Source organism: Triticum urartu, chromosome 7A (assembly GCF_056163025.1).
Source record: "Triticum urartu cultivar PI428250 chromosome 7A, HENAU_Tu73, whole genome shotgun sequence".
Classification (NCBI taxonomy): Eukaryota; Viridiplantae; Streptophyta; class Magnoliopsida; order Poales; family Poaceae; genus Triticum; species Triticum urartu.
In genome coordinates this window covers 546,758,117-546,782,655 of record NC_141879.1, presented here as the reverse complement: position 1 = coordinate 546,782,655, position 24,539 = coordinate 546,758,117, and the positions used below count along the sequence as shown (strand labels likewise).

The 24,539-nt window shown below is 47.3% G+C and overlaps 1 protein-coding gene across 1 annotated transcript in view; it reads left to right on the top strand.

Moving 5' to 3' along the window:
- The first annotated feature begins 970 nt into the window (after positions 1 to 970).
- The window catches only part of LOC147960359 (putative E3 ubiquitin-protein ligase SINA-like 6), a 93,950-nt gene continuing 70,381 nt past the window's right edge, over positions 971 to 24,539 (top strand). The window contains exons 1-2 of the mRNA XM_087533291.1: positions 971 to 1,033; positions 1,122 to 1,772. Coding sequence (XP_087389417.1) covers positions 971 to 1,033; positions 1,122 to 1,772 — 714 coding nt within the window. The remainder of the gene's footprint in view (positions 1,034 to 1,121; positions 1,773 to 24,539) is intronic.

The window sequence follows — 24,539 nt, the reverse complement described above, 5'->3', positions numbered from 1 at the left end:
TTCGAGATGGCCACATAGCATGGAGCCGACCCCAACGATTTTAAGCTTACAGGCACGGTACACGCTATCCTAGACTACTCTACACATGAAACTGCCACACGAGCGTCCGGGCTGCGCTTGGCTCTTCGCCTCTTCGAGAAGTCGAACAATGATGGAGTACTACTGCACTGGAGGAGTACTACAGTTCGCTTCTGGCCATCTGACACCGATTGAACTGCTGCATGACCACCGCGTGCGGGAGGGAGAGCGTGTAGCGAAAGCTTCTCCTAGTCTTGCCAGCCACCACGCTCATGGGCGAGGGAGGGACGCTCCTGCCTTTGCATGTATGACAGGTGGGCCCGACAGGTGTGTGGCCAACCTGTCATACAGCCAAAGGCTGGTGCAGTTAAGTCCGCGAGGGAGAGGATAATCAAACTTCTCGTTGATGTACGAGTTGACACGACACATCAAAGCACTGCACTCGATATATTTCAATAATTTGCGTTTACGGTGCATTAATTACAATGCATGCATGCATGCCGTGACTCTCCTTTTAATACTCCCTCCAGTCCTTTTTACTCTGCATATTAGGTTTGTCTGAAGTCAATCTCATCCAACTTTGACCAAATTTATACAAAAAATTATTAACATTCACATAACAACATATTTATTATTAGATCCAGCTCGAAATATATTTTCATATTATATTTATTAGATGTTAATATTTTTTAATATAAATTTGGCCAAACTTAGCAAACTTTGATTTCAGACAAAGCTAATGTGCGGAGTAAAAAGGACCGGAGGGAGTACTTGCATGTGTTGATTTAATGCACCTTGAAGTAGTATAAAATATGTGACGGTAAAGCTTTGTAATACCGCAGCCCAAGTCGAGAGATGGTTGTGCACGAGGAGGGCGAGATCATGCAGACCCGAGGAGGGAGAGATCATGCAGACCGAACAGGACCCGATGATGGAGTTCTCTAAGGTCTCGATGGACCTCACCGTGCTCCACTGCCCCTTGTGCCTCCGCCCCTTGACGCCTCCAGTGTATGAGGTTCGAATACACCTCGTCCGTTCGACTGATTGAGCAAGGTGCAGGTTTCTTGATTGATGTGTTGTTCGATTGATTTCTGCACTACAAGGGAGGGCACCTGGCCTGCGCGGACTACCGCATCGAGCGCCTCGAGAACCAGCGGCAATGCCAGAAGTGCGAGCGTGGCGGTGGCTTCGACGTACGGAACACGATGGTGGACTCCGTCCTTTCGTCGGTGAGGGTGGAGTGCCCGCACGAAGGCTATGGGCTATACGTCACTTACCACAAGCTCGCCGATCACCAGAGCGTGTGTCCGCTCGCGCCCTGCAAATGCCCCGTGCCCGTCTGCGGCTACGAAGGCCCGCCGCCGGCACTCTACCACCACATCAGCACTGTGCATCCCATGCTCGTGCACAGGATCCAGTACGGCAAGGTGCTCCAGCTGCAAGTGCCACTGTCGGAGCCACGGCTCTTGCTGTTCGCGGAGGAGTACCGCCGCGCGTTTTTCTTGGTCGGCGGCGTGCTCGACATCGCCGTGCCTATCGCCGTCTCGGTCGCCTGCATCAGAGCGGGGGAGTCCCCACTGCCGCACTACATGGCCAAGCTATGGGCAAATGGCCCGCCGGGGGAGCCCAAAGGCACGACCGACGCCATCAAGGTGGAAATGGAGGTGACAAGCAGCAAGGATCCCGGCGACGTCGATGTGCAGGAGCTGACCTTCTTGATAGTTCCGCCCAAGCTGCTGGCCGGGGCTAAGCTTGTGTCCCTCCACATTCAGATTGACAAGCTCATGTCCTAAATGTTTCTACAGTGCCTTCTGTTCATCTTAGTAATATGCTAATATAGGGATTACCTTGGTCTACTTTAGCTTAAGAAATGGTGGATTTTGGTGGTGATGCATCAATTACTTTGACATCAGATCAGTAATTTCCAACAGTCGAACAGATATTTTGTGTCTGTTGGATATAAAGTTCCTTTGGGTAAGAAGTACTACTTGTCATCAAAATGGATAAAAGGAGATGTATGTAGACGTATTTTAGTTCTAGATACGTCCCTTTTTATCCATTTTGATGACAAGCACTCCCTCCGTTCCACAATACATGCCTTCCATTTGTCAAAATATAGATGTATCTAGACATGTTTTAGTATATAGGTACATCAATGATAGAGCCAATTGGATGGTTGATAACACTACAATTCGTAGCTACAGATGCGTGTGTGACTCCCAGATGCAGAGGCCGGGGGTCATCATCCTCCTTTTCGAGAAAAAATAGATGCGTGTGTGAGAGGACGAGTGCGTGCGTGCACCTCTTCTCTTCCTGTATAACGTCCTACTAAACTCAGAGTACAAGTTTTTGTGGGTGGTACGATGGTGCGTGCGAGAAGTCCCAAGAGATAGGTTTAATGCATCTGAAAAAAAGACTAGCCTAGAGCTCTCCACGCGGCTATTCCTGTCGAACGCCCCATTAACCATAAGATATGTATACGACGGTGCTAGTTATTGCACGTACACAACAGTGCTCCCTCATTTCCGGTTTATAGGGCTTAATTCAAAAATCTCACCAAGCAAGATGGTGAGTGGTGGAATATTTTTTGTAGTTTGCAAAAGCACCTAATTAATGCTCTTGTTTTTCTCAAAAAAATTATGTTTATCAATGCATTAATTGCAATGCATGCATGCATAAAGTACATGCATTGGTCAATTTTCTCTTAATACTTGCATGCAATGATTTAATGCACCTTGGAATCTGAACATGTGTTGGGGAACAACCAAATTGAGCCTTATAAAATGGAAAAACTAAAATTTTGAGATAAGCCCTATAAAACCGGAAAGGAGGGAGTAGAAAAAGAAGTACTCCATCTGGGAATAGTGCTGCACTTCGAAACTAGAACCGTCAATAAATTTTGAGCTTGTGTCTCATCACATTCCAAATTACTCCATGCTATATTGAATTGCAAACCTGTTCACACTGATCACAACCTAAACGGTTTCCCACTTAGGAGCGTATTAGTACTCGATTATAAATACTAGTATGCTAAGATGACTGCACATTCCTCCTCAACTCCTCATCCACAAAAACAAACAAGTCATTCAGCATCCTTCCCTTGCGTCTGCCATGGCCAGCGTGAGTTCTGGGTCGAGAGATTGCCACCAGGGAGAGGCGAGCATGGAAGCGGAAGCACGAGAGATATCCCGCCTTGCTGCGAGAGCAGCCGACATGTCCTGCCGCGCGGAAGTAGCAGCATAGAGGTCCCACCGCGCCGCTGAAGCAGCACGGAGGTCCCGCCGCGCTGTCGATGCAGCAGACTGGTCCGGCCGCGCTGCGGAAGCAGAAGAGATGTCCTGCCGCGCCGCGACGGCCTGGGAAAATTACTCGCGGGCAGGCAACGACTGTTACAGGCGCATGCATGCGATCGTCCATAGCCAGATGGATCAGATCTCTGGCTGGGCGAGGTTGCAGGGTGACATGAAAGCCTCGTTTGAACAGGCTACCGGTGTTTTCCGGCAACTAAGGGAGGGCAATGAGAGGCTCCGGGCCGAGCACGACCTGCTGAGGGAGAAGATCGTCCGAAGTGCAGACCAGCAGGAGGAGACCAATGCCTTGTTGAAGAGGACTGGTGTCATCGTCAAGAAACTTATGGACGATAATGACATGCTCCGCAACGAGCGACAAAGGCTGGTGGAGGAATCCATGGATGTTCTCAAGCAGCGTCTTGAGGACACGAAAGAGCTCATCGCCGCTCACCGCGGAGACTAGTTCCCGCGGCCTGCAGCAACGCATCAAGAAAGTAGAGATCAGCGAGCCAGATCCTTGTCTTCCTTCTTCTTTTGCCCTTGTGTATTTCAGGCGTAGCCGCATGTGGCTTTTTTAATTATCTTTCTAATTATGTAAGACAATTAATCGTCCTTATCTTTCTGTGGAAGATCAATGTTGTGAGGCTGGAATGAAGAAAACTCTTGCTGTGGCGACCCTGGCGTTGCTGTTCTTCTAGTTGCTACTGGGCTTTCTTCAGTTTCCTGGTTTCTTTTGATGTAATAATCGGTTTAGGATGTGGATTGTCTCGTCGGTTGTGAAATGTTGGGTTCTAGCGCGGATGTTTGGTCTTTGTTGGCCTCTTGGCATGTTGCGATTCCAATCTGGTAGCTTTTAGTCCTTCGTGTTAGGTTGGATTTGTGTTGAACTTCTTGTGAATTGTGGTGGTTTTCAGTAATGAAAATCGGAAGGGGCAAGCCCTTCTTTGATCAAAAAATTAATTAATCGTCCTTATATATTCATCAATCTCGCTATAAGTCGCAGTAGATGCTATATAGGTCCGTCGGATCTTACATCAAGATCCGTGCTTTCAGATTTTCTTTTTCTCTCTTAAATCTCAGTCGAGTGAGACATAGCCACGCCATTAAACAGAGGCTCGGGCGCCATTAATGGAGACCTTGGGAGAGAGATGGATGGCAGATGGAGGTCAAAGGGCTCTCCTCCCGATAAGCACACGCAGGGGTCTGATCGCACGCCTCTCGTACTCAAATAGCTACCCTGCACGGCGCCTCCTAGCTAATAAAAATGGGGACGTGTGGCGGCACGTAAATGGTACTAGTAAGTAGAACGCCCACGGTTTCAATAATACTTGTGTTTCCGATTGTAACGTGACATCACTTGTTCCAAAATGACTTTGTTGATTGTTAATGTGTGCACCTTCGCAAATCGGACTGCAAATTTACCACAGCATGTTGGTGCCATGTCATGGCACCAAGCCAAGTTTCATTATTTTCATGCGTGTTTTGGATTTACAGGAATTAAAAAACTAAGTTTCTCAATGTTTCCAACCCAGCCACGACGCCCAGAATTTTGAATTTCATTCCCATTTCTTGCATGGAACCTAGAAATTTACCCGAGGACACACATGTGATTTTTCAACCAACTTTGGTGCACTGGAACATGTGCTTGTATTTCAAATTTGAATTATGCACACAAAGGTAACACGTTCCCTCCCAGAACCACGAGCCTTCTTGAGAGAAACTCTGATTTGCAAGAAGCTTATACCAAAATTTGTTCCTATTCGGCCAATTTTTTTTACCACGGCGTGGTACTACCATGACATGACACCATGCCAAGTTTCATGATTTTAAAACCAAGTTTCTCAATGTTCTCGACCGAGCCATGATGCCCAGATGTTTGAATTTTATTCTCAGTTTTTGCATGGGACCTACTCCCTCCTTCCATCTATATAGGGCCTAATGTGTTTTTCAAGACAGCCTTTGACTATTGACAAGATTAATAGCACATGAGATGTATACTATGAAAATTATATTATTGGAAGCTCCTTTGACATACAAATTTGAAGGTATGCTTTGTGTAAGTTGTATGTCATATATTATTGCTCTAACGTTTGGTCAAAGTTAGCCTCGAAAAATGCATTAGGACCTATATAGATGGAAGGAGGGAGTAGAAATTCACCCGAGGACACAAATGTCATTTTTCAACCAACTTTCGTGCACGGGAGCATGTGCTTGTAGTTCAAATTTGAATTATGCACATTAAATGACCAAAAACTCAATTACTGTGTAAATAAGGCCAAACGAAGCCGGAATAATCCCAAAATTTAACAGGGCACTCATGTAGTTCTATGTTGCCTTTGTAAATAAACTCAAGGGGGACAACGTATATCGTTTCGCACTCAAAGGTGGCACGTTCCCTCTCAGAACCACGAGCCTTCTTGAGAGAAGCTTCAGTTTGCAAGAAGCTTATACCAAAATCTGTTCCTATTCGGCCAATTTTTTTACCCCAACATTGTAGTACCATGACATGACATCCATGCCAAGTTTCATGATTTTCAGACATGTTTTGGATTTACAAGAATTTTAAAACCAAGTTTCTCAATGTTCTCGGCCGAGCCACGATGCCCAGATGTTTTAATTTTATTCTCATTTCTTGCATGGGACCTAGAAATTCACCTGAGGACACAAATGTGATTTTTCAACCAACTTTGGTGCACGAGAGCATGTGCTTGTAGTTCAAATTTGACTTATGCACATTAAATGACTAGAAACTCAATTAATGTATAAAAACGACAAACGAACCCAGAATAATTCCAAAATTTAACAGGGCACTAATGTAGTTCTATGTTGCCTTTGTTAAGAAACTCAAGGGGGGCAGCGTATATCGTTTCACACTCAAAGGTGGCACGTTCCCTCTTAGAACCACGAGCTTCCAAATCAACCCAATTTTTTACCACAGCATGTTAGTGCCATGACATGACACCATGCCAAGTTTCATGATTTCCAGGTGAGTTTTGGATTTACATGAATTTAAAATCAAAGTTTCTCGATGTTCTCGGCCGAGTCATGACGCCCAGATGTTTGAATCTCATTCTCATTTCTTCCATGGGACCTAGAAATTCAACCAAGGACACACATGTGATTTTTCAACCCACTTTGGTGCACCAGAGCATGTGCATGCAATTCATATTTAGATTATGCACATTAAAAGTCCAGAAACTCAACTAATGTATAAAAGGCCAAATGAACCCGAAATAATTCCAAAATTTAACAGGGCACTCATATAGTTCTATGTTGCCTCTGTAAATAAAATCAGGGGGAGGCAGCGTATATCGTTTCACACACAAAGGTGACACGTTCCCTCTCGGAACCATGAGGCTTGTTGAGAGAATCTTCGGTTTTGCAAGAGGCTTATACCAAAACTTGTCCCAATTCGGCCAAAAATTATACGTATGAAAACAGGGTTTAGATTATCCCAAACATCTCGCTATCTAGACCAACAATGTACTATGATTTGAATTCAACATAAAATGGATACAAATATTTGATTGGAGAGCGTATGGTACATGTAGTTCATAGTGAAATATGATTAATGCTATACGTATGCTTTTTGTTATCAAGATAATATTTAAATTATTGTATAACTTCACAACAATCGTATTCAAATAAGGAAAATTGATTCAAATTTAGTCCATATGGTAGACGACAATATATATGTTCACATGGTGGAGTAAAATGTTCATATATGATGGAAGATCAAAATGTACGACTACATCAATTATAAACCGCAAGGTCACCTAATGATATATTCAAACTCAACATAACGTGGATTCAAAAATTGAAATTTGAGATCATGGCATCTGTAATCATATAAAAAGGGACATTACTCTTTCTTTGGTGGGAATTGATTTGTTTTTTGTTGTTGTTGAGGGAGGTGCGAATCGATTTGGTACTGTGCAGGGTAATCTTGTTCTCCCGATTTTTTTTACATTTTTCTTGTAGTTTTTTCAATGGCATCTATAGCAATATAGTAAAAGGGGACATGACTCTCTTGTGTCTTGTATGAATTTTTTTTTACACGTTAAGTTTGTTCTGCCGAACAAGGAATCCGCACCTTGTTATCCCGAAATTTTCAAGCTCGGGTATCTTTTGTCTCACCTTCTTTGAAACTCACGCTTCTTCAACCCGCGCCGCGCCTTGTTATCCTGAAATTTGGACGCGCGCGAGAACTCCCTCCACATCCGAAATCACTCCCGCAGCCCAGACACGCGAAATCCCCCTTCTACCCCTCAGCCGGAAATGAAGCTCCACACCGCGGTGTCAAAATCGGTGGGGGTACACTGGTAACTGACCCTACATTTCGGACAAGCGCGTCCCTAAGCTTGGCTCCCCCCTCCCCCTTCGCCCCCCCCCCCATTCGTACACCGAGGCCACCAAAACCCACGAAACCCCACGCTCCTCCGTCGGCCTCCCAACCGCCGCCCAGCCGGAGACTCTTCCCCGACTACGTTGTCCACCGCAACAGCTCGCCGTCCCTCATCCACCTCACCGGATGAGGATCTGTTGTCGATCTCGTCGTCCCGCCGGATCAGCCGCCCCGTCCTCCACCTCCAAGGAGCTGCCCCGACGTTCGCCTCGTCTATCGCGCCACCTCAATCCCCACAGCACCGTCCTGACCTGCCCCACCGGAACCGCAACACCCTCACCAATTCCTCCGATGAAGCCGAGGCCAACTCAGTGCCACCAAGGAGGTTCTGCACTCACCGCTGCATTTTATCTTTTATTCGATCTCACGGGGCTGTCGGTGCTCGATACCGAGCAGACATGGCGTGTCTCCATCGACGGCGCCGTCCCCGGCCACATCATCCACGGTGTCTCTCCCCCATGTCGTTGCTTCCTCAGCGGCAACTTCCACAATGGCACTAGCTGCAGCTGCTCCGGCTCTCGCTCGCGTTGTGGCTCTGTTCTTCTTGTCGGTCGCGCTGCTGCACTGCTCCTGCTTTCGTTCGTGCTGCTGCTCTGCTCTTGCTCTCACTTGCGCTGCTGCTATTGCTGCACGACCTCCGGCAGCTACAGGAGTTGCTGCTTTAGCACTCGCTCGCGATGCTACTTCATGACTTGCTCTCTGCTAGTGCGTTCCCTGCTCGAGCGTCTGCTGATTTAGATCACTGCTTCTCTGCTACTAGTGCTCGAATGCCCTAAACATCTATTGCAATGCTCTGTTACTAGTTCACTCAGTTTCGATAGTAAAATTCAGTTTCGACTGTGAAGTTCATTTTCTTCAGTTAAGTTCAGAGTGAATAGTACTTACAGCATCTGTCGGAGCGGCCATGGCGCGGCTGATGCGTTTTACATCTAGCACTTTTTGGTGATGTATTTTACATCATCTATTGCAGATGATATTAGGGTCCCACTTCAGATTAACGTCGTCTGTCTTGTCATGCTTCAGCCTCGTCGTCGTACACCTTAGCGGAGCTGCTCCAATGATGGAACCGTCCATCACAGCGGAGCAGTACCTATCGTGGCTCTAAGTCTGACAGTAGAATGGGGGTAGGTATGTAGAGGCAAGATCCTGGCTATGGAGGAGTTGTACACGCGAGTTTTACGAGTTCAGGCCCTTCTCGGAGGAAGTAACAGCCCTACGTCTCGGAGCCCGGAGGCAGTCGACTGGATATATGCGTGTGAGTTACAGGGGGTGCGAACCCTTGTCCCGGAGGAGGGGGTGGCTTATATAGAGTGCGCCAGGACCCCAGCCAGCCCACGTTACTAAGGGTTCAATGTACATTAAGGCAGGGCGTTACTGGTAACGCTAGTAATAAAGAGATATAAATGATCTTTAAGGTTACAGAGTGAATGACCGACCGTTACCATCCTGAGTGACGTTAGGCCTTCTACACTCCGAGTGGTTTCTTTTATCGTCGAGTGTCTTCAAGACTGTCGAGTGGAACATAGCTTTATGGTCGAGTGGACGATGATTTTTCTTCGACTGCTTCTGGTTCTTTTAGAGGTGTCCTTGGGGAGGGTATCTTGGACAGATCCATGACCTTACCCTAGGTACATAGCTTCATCATTAGCCCCCGAATGGATCAGGGTTTGAGTGAGGAAGGAGTTGAGAACACTTCCGACTCATTCTTCGTGCTATGAGTATATCTTGCTCTGGATCAATTAACTGAGGAGATAACGTAAACTTCTTTTTCAGTCGCCTTGGTCCATTCTTAGTTTTTGTCGAGTGAACTTTCACGGTAGAGTTCCGAATGATATGTGGAGGATGTTTTTAGTCTGACAAGTTGCTCTGCTCTCTGCGGATTTCGCGGGATTCGAATTTCGGGAAGCGCGCCAGACGGGCGGGGCCGTGGTAATCGGGCGGATTAGGCAGGTCGTCTCGATCCCCGCGCCACCTTTTTCGCCATGTATTGCAAGCGCGACTGTTGCGGGATTTGTTTAGATCGTCTGGGTCTACCAGTCAGTCACTCGGGGAATGACCTTATAAAAGGCACCGGACCGGGTCTTTGCACAACACGCTCCCATTTTCTTCCTTCTTCCTCAGACTTCTCCGCCGCGCTCGCTTCCGCTCTTGGCGTCGCAACCTCGCTTGGACTCGATCCACCGCCATGGGGAAAGAGAAGACGGTGGCGTTGGAGCACGCGAAGAAGGCGACCGCGAAGGCGAAGGGCAAGAGGACCAGCCGGGGCGGATCGTCGTCAAGATCCGGCCTGCCGCCGGGCTGGATCTGGGGCGACTAGATCCGCTCGACGATCAGCCAGGACGACCTCGACGATCTGGTGGAGGGGGGACTGATCCCCCACAAATTGGCGCGGCTCCCGGGAAACGAGACCGAGCCGCATCCGCGGGAGGGTGAGTGTGTTCTCCTCGCCACCCATGTCGACCGCGGGTTTTCTTTGCCTCCCCATCCTTTCTTTCCTAGCTTTCTGAACTTCTTCGGGGCTCAACTCCACCACTTCACTCCAAACACCATAGTCTATCTGGCTGCTTTTGTGTCGATGTGTGAAAATTTCTTGGGTTGTCGACTGCACTGGGGTCTCTTCAAACACATCTTCACATGTCGCTCCCAGTCGGTCAAGAAGGCCAACCCGAGTGATGAGAGGACGCACGTGATCCAGATGTGCAGGGGCCTTGGGATCCAAATGACGAACAAGAGCACCTTCCCAGCAATGATCCTTCTCGACTCGGTCCGGGGCTGGCAGTCGACTTGGTTTTACTGTAAGGACCAGCCGACCCCGGGTCAGTCGACTGGACTTCCTCCCTTTTCCCTGGCTCGAGTGGAGAAGCCTTCCTCCTTGAGGGTGGTCCCAGAAGAGAAGGCGCAGGTCAAGGTGTTGGTCGAGAGGGTCGTCCAACTTGTCCGAGACGGGGTGACTGGGATGGACCTGCTGGAGGTCTTTCTCAGTCAACGCATCCAACCGCTTCAGGCCCGTGACCATCCGATGTGGATGTACTCGGGACTCGAGGACTCCACTCGGATCCACCCGGAGGACGTCAGTGAAGACACCTTGGAGAAGTGGCTGAGGGGAATCACTAGTAACAAAGACAATCCCCGGGGGTCTAGGAGGGTGATTCCATTCGACCACTCGCGCCAGCCGGAACAGGTATGATTCCGCTTTGCCAAGTATCTTCTCGATTCACTGTGTGACACCTTGTTGATGGTCGACTGTATTTATTTTGCTCGTTGTCTTTTCGGGCTCTCATTGATATGTACTCGATGCCCAATGGAGTGCAGGCGCAAGACGTTGAGGAAGGAGCGAGCGGGGGCGAGAGCGGCGAGTGGCACTCGGATGCTGAGGAGGACGAGGAGAGCGATGACTCGACTGATGACGAAGAGGTCGACTCGCCTCCTCGGAGAGAGAGGAGATCCAAGCACGCTCACGACCCGGAGAGCACCCCGGACATGGCGACCGCGCCGACTGGGCAATCTTCGAAGCGCCCCCGGACGTCTTCCCCAGCGCCGATTGAGAAGGCCCCGAAGCAGCTCAAGGTCGTGCCACCTCCAGCGCCAAAAGCACCAAAGGCCACCTTGTAACGCCCTCGATGCGGCTATATCTCCTACGTGTCGAAGCACGACTTAGAGGCATAACCGCATTGAAAGCAATGTCGCAATTAAGGTAATCTTCACAACAACCCATGTAAATAAATAAAGGGGAAAAGATACATAGTTGGCTTACACTCGCCACGTCACACAAATACATGAATAACATTACAATCATCCAATACACTCATGGTACGACTATGGTACCAAAATAAAGATCAACCCCCACATGCGACAAAGTCCCCGATCGCCCCAACTGGGCACCACTACTGATCATCTTGGAAAGACACGTAGTAATGGCGAGAGTCTTCATCGAACTCCCACTTGAGCTCGGTCATGTCATATGGAACGGTATCATCGGTCCCTGCATCTGGTTTTGGAAGTAAACTGTGAGTCACGGGGACTCAGCAATCTCACACCCTCACGACCAAGACTATTTAAGCTTATAGGTAAGGCAAAGGTATGATGTGGAGCTGCAGCAAGCGACTAGCATATATGGTGGCTAACCTATTCGCAAAAGAGAGCGAGAAGAGAAGGCAAAGCACGGACGAACAACTATGATCAAGAAGTGATCCTAGAACAACCTACGTCAAGCATTACTCCAACACCGTGTTCACTTCCCGGACTCCGCCGAGAAGAGACCATCACGGTTACACACGCGGTTGATTCATTTTAATTAAGTTAAGTTTCAGGTTATCTGCAACCGAACATTAACAAATTCCCATCTGCCCATAACCGCGGGCACGGCTTTCGAAAGTTCAAATCCCTGCAGGGGAGTCCCAACTTAGCCCATCACAAGCTCTCACGGTCAACGAAGGATATTCCTTCTCCCAAGACAATCCGATCAGACTCGGCATCCCGCTTACAAGACATCCTCGACAATGGTAAAACAAGTCCAGCAACACCGCCCGAATGTGCCAATAAATCCCGATAGGAGCTGCACATATCTCGTTCTCAGGGCACACTCAGATAAGCAATCCGTACAACTAAAACCAGCCCTCAAGTTTCCCCAAGGTGGTGCTGCAAGGGGTTCTAGTTTGGACCAACACTCAGGGGAGCACTGGCCCGGGGGGGTTTAAATAAAGATGACCCTTGGGCTCCGAAAACCCAAGGGAAAAAGAGGCTAGGTGGCAAATGGTAAAACCAAGGTTGGGCATTGCTGGAGGAGTTTTATTCAAGGCGAACTATCAAGGGGTTCCCATTATAACCCAACCGTGTAAGGAACACAAAATCCGGGAACATAACACCGACATGACGGAAACTAGGGCGGCAAGAGTGGAACAAAACACTAGGCAAAAGGCCGAGCCTTCCACCCTTTACCAAGTATATAGATGCATGAAGATAAACAAGATAATATGGTGATATCCCAACAATAGACAATGTTCCAACAAGGAACGATCTCCAATCTTCACCTGCAACTAGCAACGCTATAAGAGGGGCTAAGCAAAGCGGTAACATAGCCAAACAACGGTTTGCTAGGACATGGTGGGTTAGAGGTTTGACATGGCAATATGGGAGGCATGGTAAGCAAGCGGTAGGTATCGTAGCATAGGCATAGCAAAAGAGCGAGCATCTAGCAAGCAAAGATAGAAGTGATTTTGAGGGTATGGTCATCTTGCCTGCAAAGTTCTCAGAGTTGACTTGATCCTCGTAAGAGAACTCAACAGGCTCCTCGTTCATGAACTCGTCTGCCGTCTCTACCCAAACAAGAACAACAAGAAAAAAGGAACACAAGCAACCACGTGCAATGCTCAAACAACATGATGCAAATATGGTATGATATGCGGGATGCGGTATGTGATGCATATGCAAGATTTGACAAGGAATGATTGAACCTGGCCTCAACTTGGAAATCCAAGAGTGCCACTGGAAAGGTGAGGTGATTTCGGTTGAAATTGATATAAGAATCACCGGAATCGGATACACGGATTGGAAATGGCAAGCAAAACAAATATGGCACCGGTCTGCGATAATCAGCAAGTGACCAACTAAATGCATCAAGATAAATATGCTACAGCACTCAAACATGACAACAAGATACATGGCATGGATCCACTCATGAATCTTGACAAAAGTTGAACACTGAGCCACGGCTAATTCTTCCATTAACAGGTTCAAACAAGCATGGCAAAAGAGCAAATGATAACAGGTTTCAGACTTAGTGAAATTGACACAAGTCTGGAATTTATCATCAGGAAGCTCACTTTAGAGCATGAACACTACATGCTACAGGAACTTAACATGGCAAAGCTAGGCAAGGCATGAAGCTACTCAAAGCACTTAACAAACGTCCCTTAGTGACCTTGAGCCAAAAGGGATCAGAAAATACCATTGCAAGCATGTGAACATGGCAAAAATATAAACAGATTCAGACTTAGTGAAAAACTGGAGCATGCAAACAGATTTGGCAAGTAGGCATGTTTACGAGCTCGATGCACTCACTACAGAGTATGGCATGACCAACTAAGCATACACCCATCAATAATACATGGCATAGAAGCTAGACATGGAAACAACAACAATATAGCATGCATGGATCAATAGCAACATCCTCGGCAAAATCGCTAAACATATCAACAATCTGCCAGGATTATTTTATAGCAAAACTAGAGCTCGATTGACTGAAGCTAGGGTGCTCCATAAATGCAAACAAAGACACGGATGGATAGAGCACCACAATATTAACAAAACATCCTTACTGATTATCCTCAAAAGAGCCACGTATCACTAGGAAACAACATGAACATATGGCATAACAACAAAAACAGAACAAGGACTTAGTGAAATTCTAAGTCCCTGAAATCAGCATTACCGATTACGCTACTTTGCAAGCTTGTGCTAGTCACCACAAATATCACCAAAATACATGGCAAGCAGCTCTATAAAGATGGCATGGCATATAACAAAACACATGTAGAGCTCAGGATCATAGCATGCACACATTAAACATGACAAAAATGACAAAAAGCTATTTGCTGAAACAGATCTGACAAATTCATCACATAGCCCTCTTCCAACAGCATTTCGGGCATCAAGATGAGCTCAAATGAAAATGATGCAATGAGATGAAATGATTTACTCGTCGAGGCGAACATTTTGACCGAGGTGATTAGGGTTTCCAGATATGAGATCCGATCGAGATCTCGCCGGGCGCGGACTTCAAGGTTCGCCGCCGACGGGATCTCGCGGTGGCCGTAGTTCGTTGCGGGGCGTCGTCGGGGAAGGAGAGGGGCCGGATCCGGGAGCTCGTCGGAGAGGGCGGCGTGGTGCGGTGGCGGCGCTGTTGGCGGCAGTGGCCGGCGAATGGTCTCGGGCGGCACGGGGCGACGCCAGTGGCCGGCGTTGTAGGGCGGCGGCGGTGCCGGAGATGAGTGGAGGCGGCGGCGCACTCCGGCCGATACTTGCGGGCGGCGGGGTCGAGCGCGGTTGGTGGCGGCGGACCGGATGGGCTTCGAGGGCCCGCGCTGGGCCGCGTGGGCCTGGCGGCGGAGGAGGCCGGCGGTGCCACATGGCACGCGCTGAGAGGCGGGGCGACGTGTTCGGCAGAAGTGGACATTGTCCGGCAGCGCGGTGCAGGCGGGGAGCTAGGTTAGGGTTAGATCTGGTCTGGGATTTCGGGGAGTGGTGCTCTTTTATAGGTAGAGGGAGCTAGGAAGCTCAGAATGAGGTGCGGTTTGCGGCCACGCGATCGTGATCGAACGGTCTAGACGATGGGATAGGTTTTGGGGGGTTTTGGGACAGCAAGAAAAGGTGTTGGGCTGCAACACACACGAGGCCTTTTCGGTCCCTCGGTTAACCGCTGGAGTATCGAACGAAGTCCAAATGGCACGAAACTTGACAGGCGGTCTACCGGTAGTAAACCAAGGCCGCATGGCAAGTTTCGGTCCAATCCGAAAACGTTTAACACCCGCATACGAAAAGAGGTAGAAAGGGACACCGGGTGACATAGGAGCCCCGGAATGCAAAACGGACAACGGGGAAAATACTCGGATGCATGAGACGAACACGTACGGAAATGCAATGCACATGATGACATGATATGAGATGCATGACAAAGACAAAACACACGAAGACAAAAACCTGACAATGAGGAAATAAAATAACTTAGTGCCAGAAATGGCAAGAGTTGGGATACATATAAGGTAAATTACATCCGGGGTGTTACAACACTCCACCACTATGAAAGGATCTCGTCCCGAGATCTAGGACTGGAAAAACTCCGGGTACTCAGAACGGAGGTGATCCTCGCATTCCTAGGTGGCTTCACGGTCGGAATGGTGTGACCACTTGACTTTGAGGAATTTGATTGACTTGTTGCGAGTCTTGCACTCAGTTTCTTCAAGAATAGCAACTGGGTGCTCACGATAAGAAAGGTCTTCTTGGAGATCAATGTCTTTGAAGTTGACGGTGCGGTCAGGGGTCTTCAAGCACTTGCGGAGTTGAGACACATGGAACACGTCGTGCACGTTTGCAAAGTTGGAGGGAAGCTCGAGTTGATAGGCGAGATCGCCTCCCTTGCTGATGATCTTGAAAGGACCCACATATCTAGGGGCAAGCTTCCCTTTGATACTGAAGCAACGAGTACCTTTCATTGGGGAGACGCGGAGGTAAACATGGTCTCCGATCTTGAAAGCCAAATCACGATGCTTACTATCATAGTAGCTCTTCTGGCGTGATTGCGCTGCTTTGAGGTTATCACGAATGACTTTGCACATCTCTTCTGCCTCTTTGATCAAGTCATTTCCAAGAAGTTGACGTTCACCAGTCTCTGACCAGTTAAGAGGAGTACGACACTTCCTGCCATAGAGAATTTCAAATGGGGCCTTGCCCGAACTCGCTTGAAAGCTGTTGTTGTAGGAGAACTCGGCATATGGAAGACAATCTTCCCACTTCATACCAAAAGAGATAACGCAAGCCCTGAGCATATCTTCGAGAATCTGATTTACACGCTCGACTTGGCCGCTAGTTTGAGGATGAAAAGTTGTGCTGAAACGGATGTTGGTGCCCATGGCCTTCTGAAAAGAATACCAAAACTTGGAGGTGAAGATGCTGCCACGATCTAAAGAAATCAACTGTGGAATGCCGTGCAGAGAGACGATCCGAGAGGTATATAGCTCTGCCAATTGAGCTGCTGTGATGGATTCTTTGATAGGCAGAAAATGAGCCACTTTAGTGAGTTTATCGATGACAACGAATATAGCATCATTGCCACGCTTGGACTTTGGAAACCCAGTCAATAAGTCCATCTCAATGTGGTCAAACTTCCATTCTGGAATGCCAAGAGGTTGGAGAAGACCAGCTGGTCGTTGGTGTTCTGCCTTCACTCTTCTGCAGACATCACATTCATTCATGAACTGAGCAATCTCACGCTTCATTCGAGTCCACCAATACGCCTGCTTGAGGTCATGGTACATTTTTGTGCTCCCAGGGTGGATAGAGAGGAGTGAATTGTGAGCCTCGTTCATAATGACTTTACGAAGGTCACCTTTAGGCACAACAATGCGATCCTCGAAGAAGAGAGTATCCTTGTCATCAAGGCGGCAGCACTTGTACTTGGATTGACTCTTGGCAATCCCAATCTTCACCTTCTTCACCATAGCATCAAGAAGTTGAGTCTCGCGAATCTGATCTTCCAAAGTAGGAGAGACTTGAAGGTTGGCGAGGAAACCTTGAGGAACAACTTGCAGATTGAGTTTGCGAAAAGCTTCACAAAGCTCAGGTTGGTAAGGCTTGAGAATCAGACTGTTGCAGTAAGCCTTTCTGCTCAAAGCGTCAGCAATTACATTGGCCTTGCCTGGAGTATATTCGATACTCGTATTATACTCTTGAATCATTTTGACCCAACGAGTCTGCCTGAGGTTGAGATTAGGCTGAGTGAAGATGTACTTGAGACTCTTGTGGTCAGTGAAGATGTCCACTTTTCTTCCCAATAAGAGATGCCTCCAAGTCAAAAGAGCATGAACAACTGCCACCAACTCGAGGTTATGAGTGGGGTAGTTCTTATCGTTGGGCTTCAACTGGCGAGAGGTATAAGCCACAACTTTCTTCCCTTGCATCAACACTGCGCCAAGACCTTGAAGAGAGGCACAAGACCTCGAACGGTTTGGATTCATCAGGAGGAGTCAGAACTGGAGCAGTGAGTAATTTCTCTTTCAGGGTGTTGAAAGCGATGTCACATTCAGGAGACCAAACGTACTTCACATGCTTCTGGAGAAGGTTTGAAAGAGGCTTCGCGATCTTTGAAAAGTTCTCAACGAACCTTCGACAATAGCTTGCGCGACCAAGAAAGCTGCGGAGTTGCTTTACGTTCTGAGGTGGTTCCCAATTCACAATTTCAGACACCTTCTCAGGATTCACCGCTATGCCCTTGGCAGAGATGATATGCCCAAGATAGAGAACCTCATGGAACCAAAACTCGCACTTTGAAAACTTGGCATAGAACTGATGTTCTCTGAGCTTATCCAGCACCAAACGCAAGTGCTTGGCATGATCCTCCTTGTTCTTGGAAAAGACCAAAATGTCATCGAGGTAGACCAAGACGAAGTCATTTGTGTAAGGGTTGAAGATGAAATTCATCATGCGAGAGAATGTTGGAGGAGCGTTGACGAGGCCAAAAGACATGACAGTGTATTCATATGAACCATAGCTTGTTCAGAATGTTGTCTTGGGGATATCTTGCTCACGAATTCGAATCTAGTGATAGCCCATACGGAGATCAAGCTTGGAGAATACTTGAGCACCTTTGAGTTGTTCAAACAGCTCGTTGATGTTGGGAAGTGGGTACTTGTTCTTTATAGTCTTCTTGTTCAATGGACGGTAGTCAACACAAAGTCGGTCCATTCCATCCTTCTTCTTCACAAAAAGAACTCCACAACCCCATGGAGAAGAACTAGGTCGGATGAGACCCATTCGCTCTTGAATATCAAGTTGCTTCTTCAGCTCCTTCAACTCTTCAGGTCCAAGCTTGTAAGGACGTTTGCAAACAGGTTCCGTTCCAGGCTCAAGATCGATGACAAATTCAACTGGCTGGTGCGGAGGCATTCCTGGAAGCTCTTTTGGAAAGACGTCTTGATATTCGCAAATGACCGGAATTTGAGAGATGGCATCCAGTTCACCCTTCTCATTGAGAGAAAACAGACGAATGATATCATCCCTTGCGGCAAAGACAATTACATCCTCAGATGAATGAGTCAATTCAATCTGTCTGGCAGCACAATCAAGTTGAGCCTTGTGCTTAGACAGCGAATCCATTCCGAGAATAAGATCAATATCCGAGTCACCAAGAACATTTGGAGAAAACAAGAACTTATAGTCACCCAATGTGATTGAATCATTTTGACCCAACGAGTCTGCCTGAGTTTGAGATTAGGCTGAGTGAAGATGTACTTGAGACTCTTGTGGTCAGTGAAGATGTCCACTTTTCTTCCCAATGAGAGATGTCTCCAAGTCAAAAGAGCATGAACAACTGCCGCCAACTTGAGGTTATGAGTGGGGTAGTTCTTATTGTTGGGCTTCAACTGGCGAGAGGTATAAGCCACAACTTTCTTCTCTTGCATCAACACGGCGCCAAGACCTTGAAGAGAGGCATCACAGAAGACCTCGAACAGTTTGGATTCATCAGGAGGAGTCAGAACTGGAGCAGTGAGTAATTTCTCTTTCAGGGTGTTGAAAGCGATGTCACATTCAGGAGACCAAACGTACTTCACGTGCTTCTAGAGAAGGTTTGAAAGAGGCTTCGCGATCTTTGAAAAGTTCTCAACGAACCTTCGACAATAGCTTGCGAGACCAAGAAAGCTGCGGAGTTGCTTTACGTTCTGAGGTGGTTCCCAATTCACAATTTCAGACACCTTCTAAGGATTCACCGCTATGCCCTTGGCAGAGATGATATGCCCAAGATAGAGAACCTCATCGAGCCAAAACTCGCACTTTGAAAACTTGGCATAGAACTAATGTTCTCTGAGCTTATCCAGCACCAAACGCAAGTGCTTGGCATGATCCTCCTTGTTCTTGGAAAAGACCAAAATGTCATCGAGGTAGACCAAGACGAAGTCATTTATGTAAGGGTTGAAGATGAAATTCATCATGTGAGAGAATGTCGGAGGAGCGTTGACGAGGCCAAAAGACATGACAGTGTATTCATATGAACCATAGCTTGTTCTGAATGCTGTCTTGGGGATATCTTGCTCATGAATTCGAATCTGGTGATAGCCCATACGGAGATCAAGCTTGGAGAATACTTGAGCACCTTTGAGTTGTTCAAACAACTCGTTGATGTTGGGAAGTGGGTACTTGTTCTTTATAGTCCTCTTGTTCAATGGACGGTAGTCAACACAAAGTCGGTCTGTTCCATCCTTCTTCTTCATAAAAAGAACTCCACAACCCCACGGAGAAGAACTAGGTCGGATGACACTCATTCGCTCTTGAATATCGAGTTGCTTCTTCAGCTCCTTCAACTCTTCAGGTCCAAGCTTGTAAGGACATTTGCAAACAGGTTCCGTGCCAGGCTCAAGATCGATGACAAATTCAACTGGCCGGAGCGGAGGCATTCCTGGAAGCTCTTCTAGAAAGACGTCTTGATATTCGCAAACGACCGGAATTTAAGAGATGGCATCCAGTTCACCCTTCTCATTGAGAGAAAACAGACGAATGATATCATCCCTTGCGGCAAAGACAATTACATCCTCAGATGAATGAGTCAATTGAATCTGTCTGGCAGCACAATCAAGTTGAGCCTTGTGCTTAGACAGCCAATCCATTCCGAGAATAAGATCAATATCCGAGTCACCAAGAACATTTGGAGAAGACAAGAACTTATAGTCACCCAATGTGATTGAAAAATCAGGAACGCATACTCGAGAAGTCATTTGACGGGCCGGAGAGACAATAGCCAACGGTTTCGGCAACACCTGAGTAACAAAATCATGCTCAGATGCAAAAGGTCTCGAGATGAAACAATGCGATGCACCAGCGTCAAAAAGAACTCTTGTAGGAATATCGTTAACAGGAAGGTTACCCATGATGACATCTGACGAGTCCTCTTCCTGAGTTGCATTCACCATGTTGACCTTGGCGTACTTGGGGTTATGCTTGACCACAGCTGTACTTGCCGATCTCATAGGAGGAGGAGGGAGACGCCTCTGATTGAAGCATTTGTTGGCATAGTGACCCTTCTGTTGCACTTGTTGCACATGACCTCCGAGAGCGGACGGTGATACGGAGCACTTGATCTTGGAGCTTGAGACGAAGTCTTGTTCTGAAAGCCAGGGTTGGGTGGGTGGGAAGATCCACTGCCACCTTTGCTCTTCTGCTGATAAGGCTGACGGAACGGAGGAGGAGGAAGCCAATACTTTTGCTGCTTAGCCACTTGAGTTGAGGAAGAAGGAGTTGCATCTCTGACTCGCTTCTTAGAAGCGTCGCACTTCAGTTGAGCAGTCTCTTGCTTCATTGCCATGTTGTAAAACTCATCGTACTTCTTGGGCTTAAAGAGGACGAGAGCTAGCTGGAGTTCTTCTCTGAGACCACCCCTGAATTGGTATATCATGCTCTTCTTGTCAGGGACGTCTTGCTTAGCAAAACGGGCGAGCTTCTGGAACATGATGTTGTACTGGTAAACAGACATAGTGCCTTGCTTCAGGTTGCGGAATTCCTCACACTTGCTTTCAACCACACTCTGAGGAATATGATGAGCTTTGAAGTCTTGACGGAATTCATCCCAGGTAATCACACGGCCTCCTCTGGAATCTTTGTACTGCTGAAACCATTCTGCAGCTTGGTCTTTGAGTTGGAAGGAGGCGAACTTGACAAAGTCCTCAGGCCTGACGTTACTGCACTCAAAATGCTTGCATATGTCCACGAGCCAATCATCAGCGTCTGTTGCCTCAACACAATTGCTGAAGGTCTTTGGCTGGTTAGCAAGGAACTGGGTGAGTGTAGCAAACTAATTCTGATTGTTGTCATGGCCCTGGTTCCCTTGGTTGCGCTCTTGAAGAAGTTGCATGATCAGCTGCGTGTTTGCATTGGTAGCGGCCATCACAGCTTGCCATACCTCCGGAGGTGGAGGTTGTGGTGGCGGATCAGGATTCAGAGTCGTGCGCATTGGAGGAGCCATCCTGAATATGGTGACATCCGTTAGCATCTTGACAGACAAATATTTAAGCTGAATCCAACGGGTTGAAATTGCAACATAAAGTCTTCACATCCTAACAAAATGAACGAATGCATTCCAATCGAAATGGTCACATTTCCATAAATTGAGAAGCCACTTAGAATTGAGGTAGAAGAAAAACAACAAGGTACGGACAAGAGCAAATACTTGGTGAGGATTATCCAATCCCAAACCAAATATCCGCGGAAGAAGAACTAGAGCTACAAGAATTCCTACCTATGAAACTCCCGAACCTTTCCGGTTATGCAATCAGGTGTTGGGGATACAGGGGAAGCATAATATCTCACCCAAATCTAGCAAATCCTACATCTAGCTGTATCCATCCTCCAACACATAACCAAGAAACCTTCGGAAATCATTTACCTCAACCTTCGAAAAGCATCCGTTATACAAGTTATGGCAATACTCCCGAACTCCCGCCCAGTACTGGGTGGCGTCGAGGTTATCTCACCAACAACTGCATAAAAGAGATTTTCGATGTCGGCGAAACTCAGGTATTCCAGAATCTCAACGATAAAATTGTGACGACAACACCTCGGAGCTCAACTCCCCGGGACACTGCCACAACCCCTAAATGACAGGAGGCACCAAGAACAATGTTCTCATCACAAAACCATCGGAACGATTCCAAGATACCCGCGTGATCCTAAATTTTGTTTTAGTGAAATTTGAGAAGAGAAGCGTCAAAACTCTACATCAGGATGCCTCACCAGAGCGATGAAGGGACTGGGGAGTAAAAAGAATTCCTAACTCTCCGATATATAATTCCTAAATGACTCAAAACATTTTTCTAGACTCAACAACGCCAACGATTCGATCAAGCAGGCGGCTCCTAAGGTCGGGGAAGGCTCTGATTACCAACTTGTAAAGCCCTCGATGCGGCTATATCTCCTACGTGTCGAAGCACGACTTAGAGGCATAACCGCATTGAAAGAAATGTCGCAAGTAAGGTAATCTTCACAACAACCCATGTAAATAAATAAAGGGGAAAAGATATATAGTTGGCTTACACTCGCCACGTCACACAAATACATGAATAACATTACAATCATCCAATACACTCATGGTCCGACTACGGTACCAAAATAAAGATCAACCCCGACATGCGACAAAGTCCCCGATCGCCCCAACTGGGCACCACTACTGATCATCTTGGAAAGACACGTAGTAACGGCGAGAGTCTTCATCGAACTCCCACTTGAGCTCGGTCATGTCATCTGGAACGGTATCATCGGTCCCTGCATCTGGTTTTGGAAGTAAACTGTGAGTCACGGGGACTCAGCAATCTCACACCCTCGCGATCAAGACTATTTAAGCTTATAGGTAAGGCAAAGGTATGATGTGGAGCTGCAGCAAGCGACTAGCATATATGGTGGCTAACCTATTCGCAAAAGAGAGAGAGAAGAGAAGGCAAAGCACGGACGAACAACTATGATCGAGAAGTGATCCTAGAACAACCTACGTCAAGCATTACTCCAACACCGTGTTCACTTCCTGGACTCCGCCGAGAAGAGACCATCACGGTTACACACGCGGTTGATTCATTTTAATTAAGTTAAGTTTCAGGTTATCTGCAACCGGACATTAACAAATTCCCATCTGCCCATAACCGCGGGCACGGCTTTCGAAAGTTCAAATCCCTGCAGGGGAGTCCCAACTTAGCCCATCACAAGCTCTCACGGTCAACGAAGGATATTCCTTCTCCCAAGACAATCCGATCAGACTCGGCATCCCGCTTACAAGACATCCTCGACAATGGTAAAACAAGTCCAGCAACACCGCCCGAATGTGCCAATAAATCCCGATAGGAGCTACACATATCTCGTTCTCAGGGCACACTCAGATAAGCAATCCGTACAACTAAAACCAGCCCTCAAGTTTCCCCGAGGTGGCGCTGCAAGGGGTTCTAGTTTGGACCAACACTCAGGGGAGCACTGGCCCGGGGGGTTAAATAAAGATGACCCTTGGGCTCCGGAAACCCAAGGGAAAAAGAGGCTAGGTGGCAAATGGTAAAACCAAGGTTGGGCATTGCTGGAGGAGTTTTATTCAAGGTGAACTCTCAAGCGGTTCCCATTATAACCCAACCGTGTAAGGAACGCAAAATCCGGGAACATAACACCGACATGACGGAAACTAGGGCGGCAAGAGTGGAACAAAACACTAGGCAAAAGGCCGAGCCTTCCACCCTTTACCAAGTATATAGATGCATGAAGATAAACAAGATAATATGGTGATATCCCAACAATAGACAATGTTCCAACAAGGAACGATCTCCAATCTTCACCTGCAACTAGCAACGCTATAAGAGGGGCTAAGCAAAGCGGTAACATAGCCAAACAACGGTTTGCTAAGACATGGTGGGTTAGAGGTTTGACATAGCAATATGGGAGGCATGGTAAGCAAGTGGTAGGTATCGTAGCATAGGCATAGCAAAAGAGCGAGCATCTAGCAAGCAAAGATAGAAGTGATTTCGAGGGTATGGTCATCTTGCCTGCAAAGTTCTCAGAGTTGACTTGATCCTCATAAGAGAACTCAATAGGCTCCGCGTTCACGAACTCGTCTCCCGTCTCTACCCAAACAAGAACAACAAGCAACCACGTGCAATGCTCAAACAACATGATGCAGACATGGTATGATATGCGGGATGCAGTATGTGATCTATATGCAAGATTTGACAAGGAATGATTGAACCTGACCTCAACATGGAAATCCAAGAGTGCCACTGGAAAGGTGAGGTGATTTCAGTTGAAATCGATATAGAGATCACCGGAATCGGATGCACGGATTGGAAATGGCAAGCAAAACAAATATGGCACCGGTCTGCGATAATCAGCAAGTGACCAACTAAATGCATCAAGATAAATATGCTACAGCACTCAAACATGACAAGAAGATACATGGCAGGGATCCACTCATGAAGCTTGACAAAAGTTGAACACTGAGCTATGGCTAATTCATCCATTAACAGGTTCAAACAAGCATGGCAAAAGAGCAAATGATAACAGGTTTGAGACGTAGTGAAATTAACACAAGTCTGGAATTT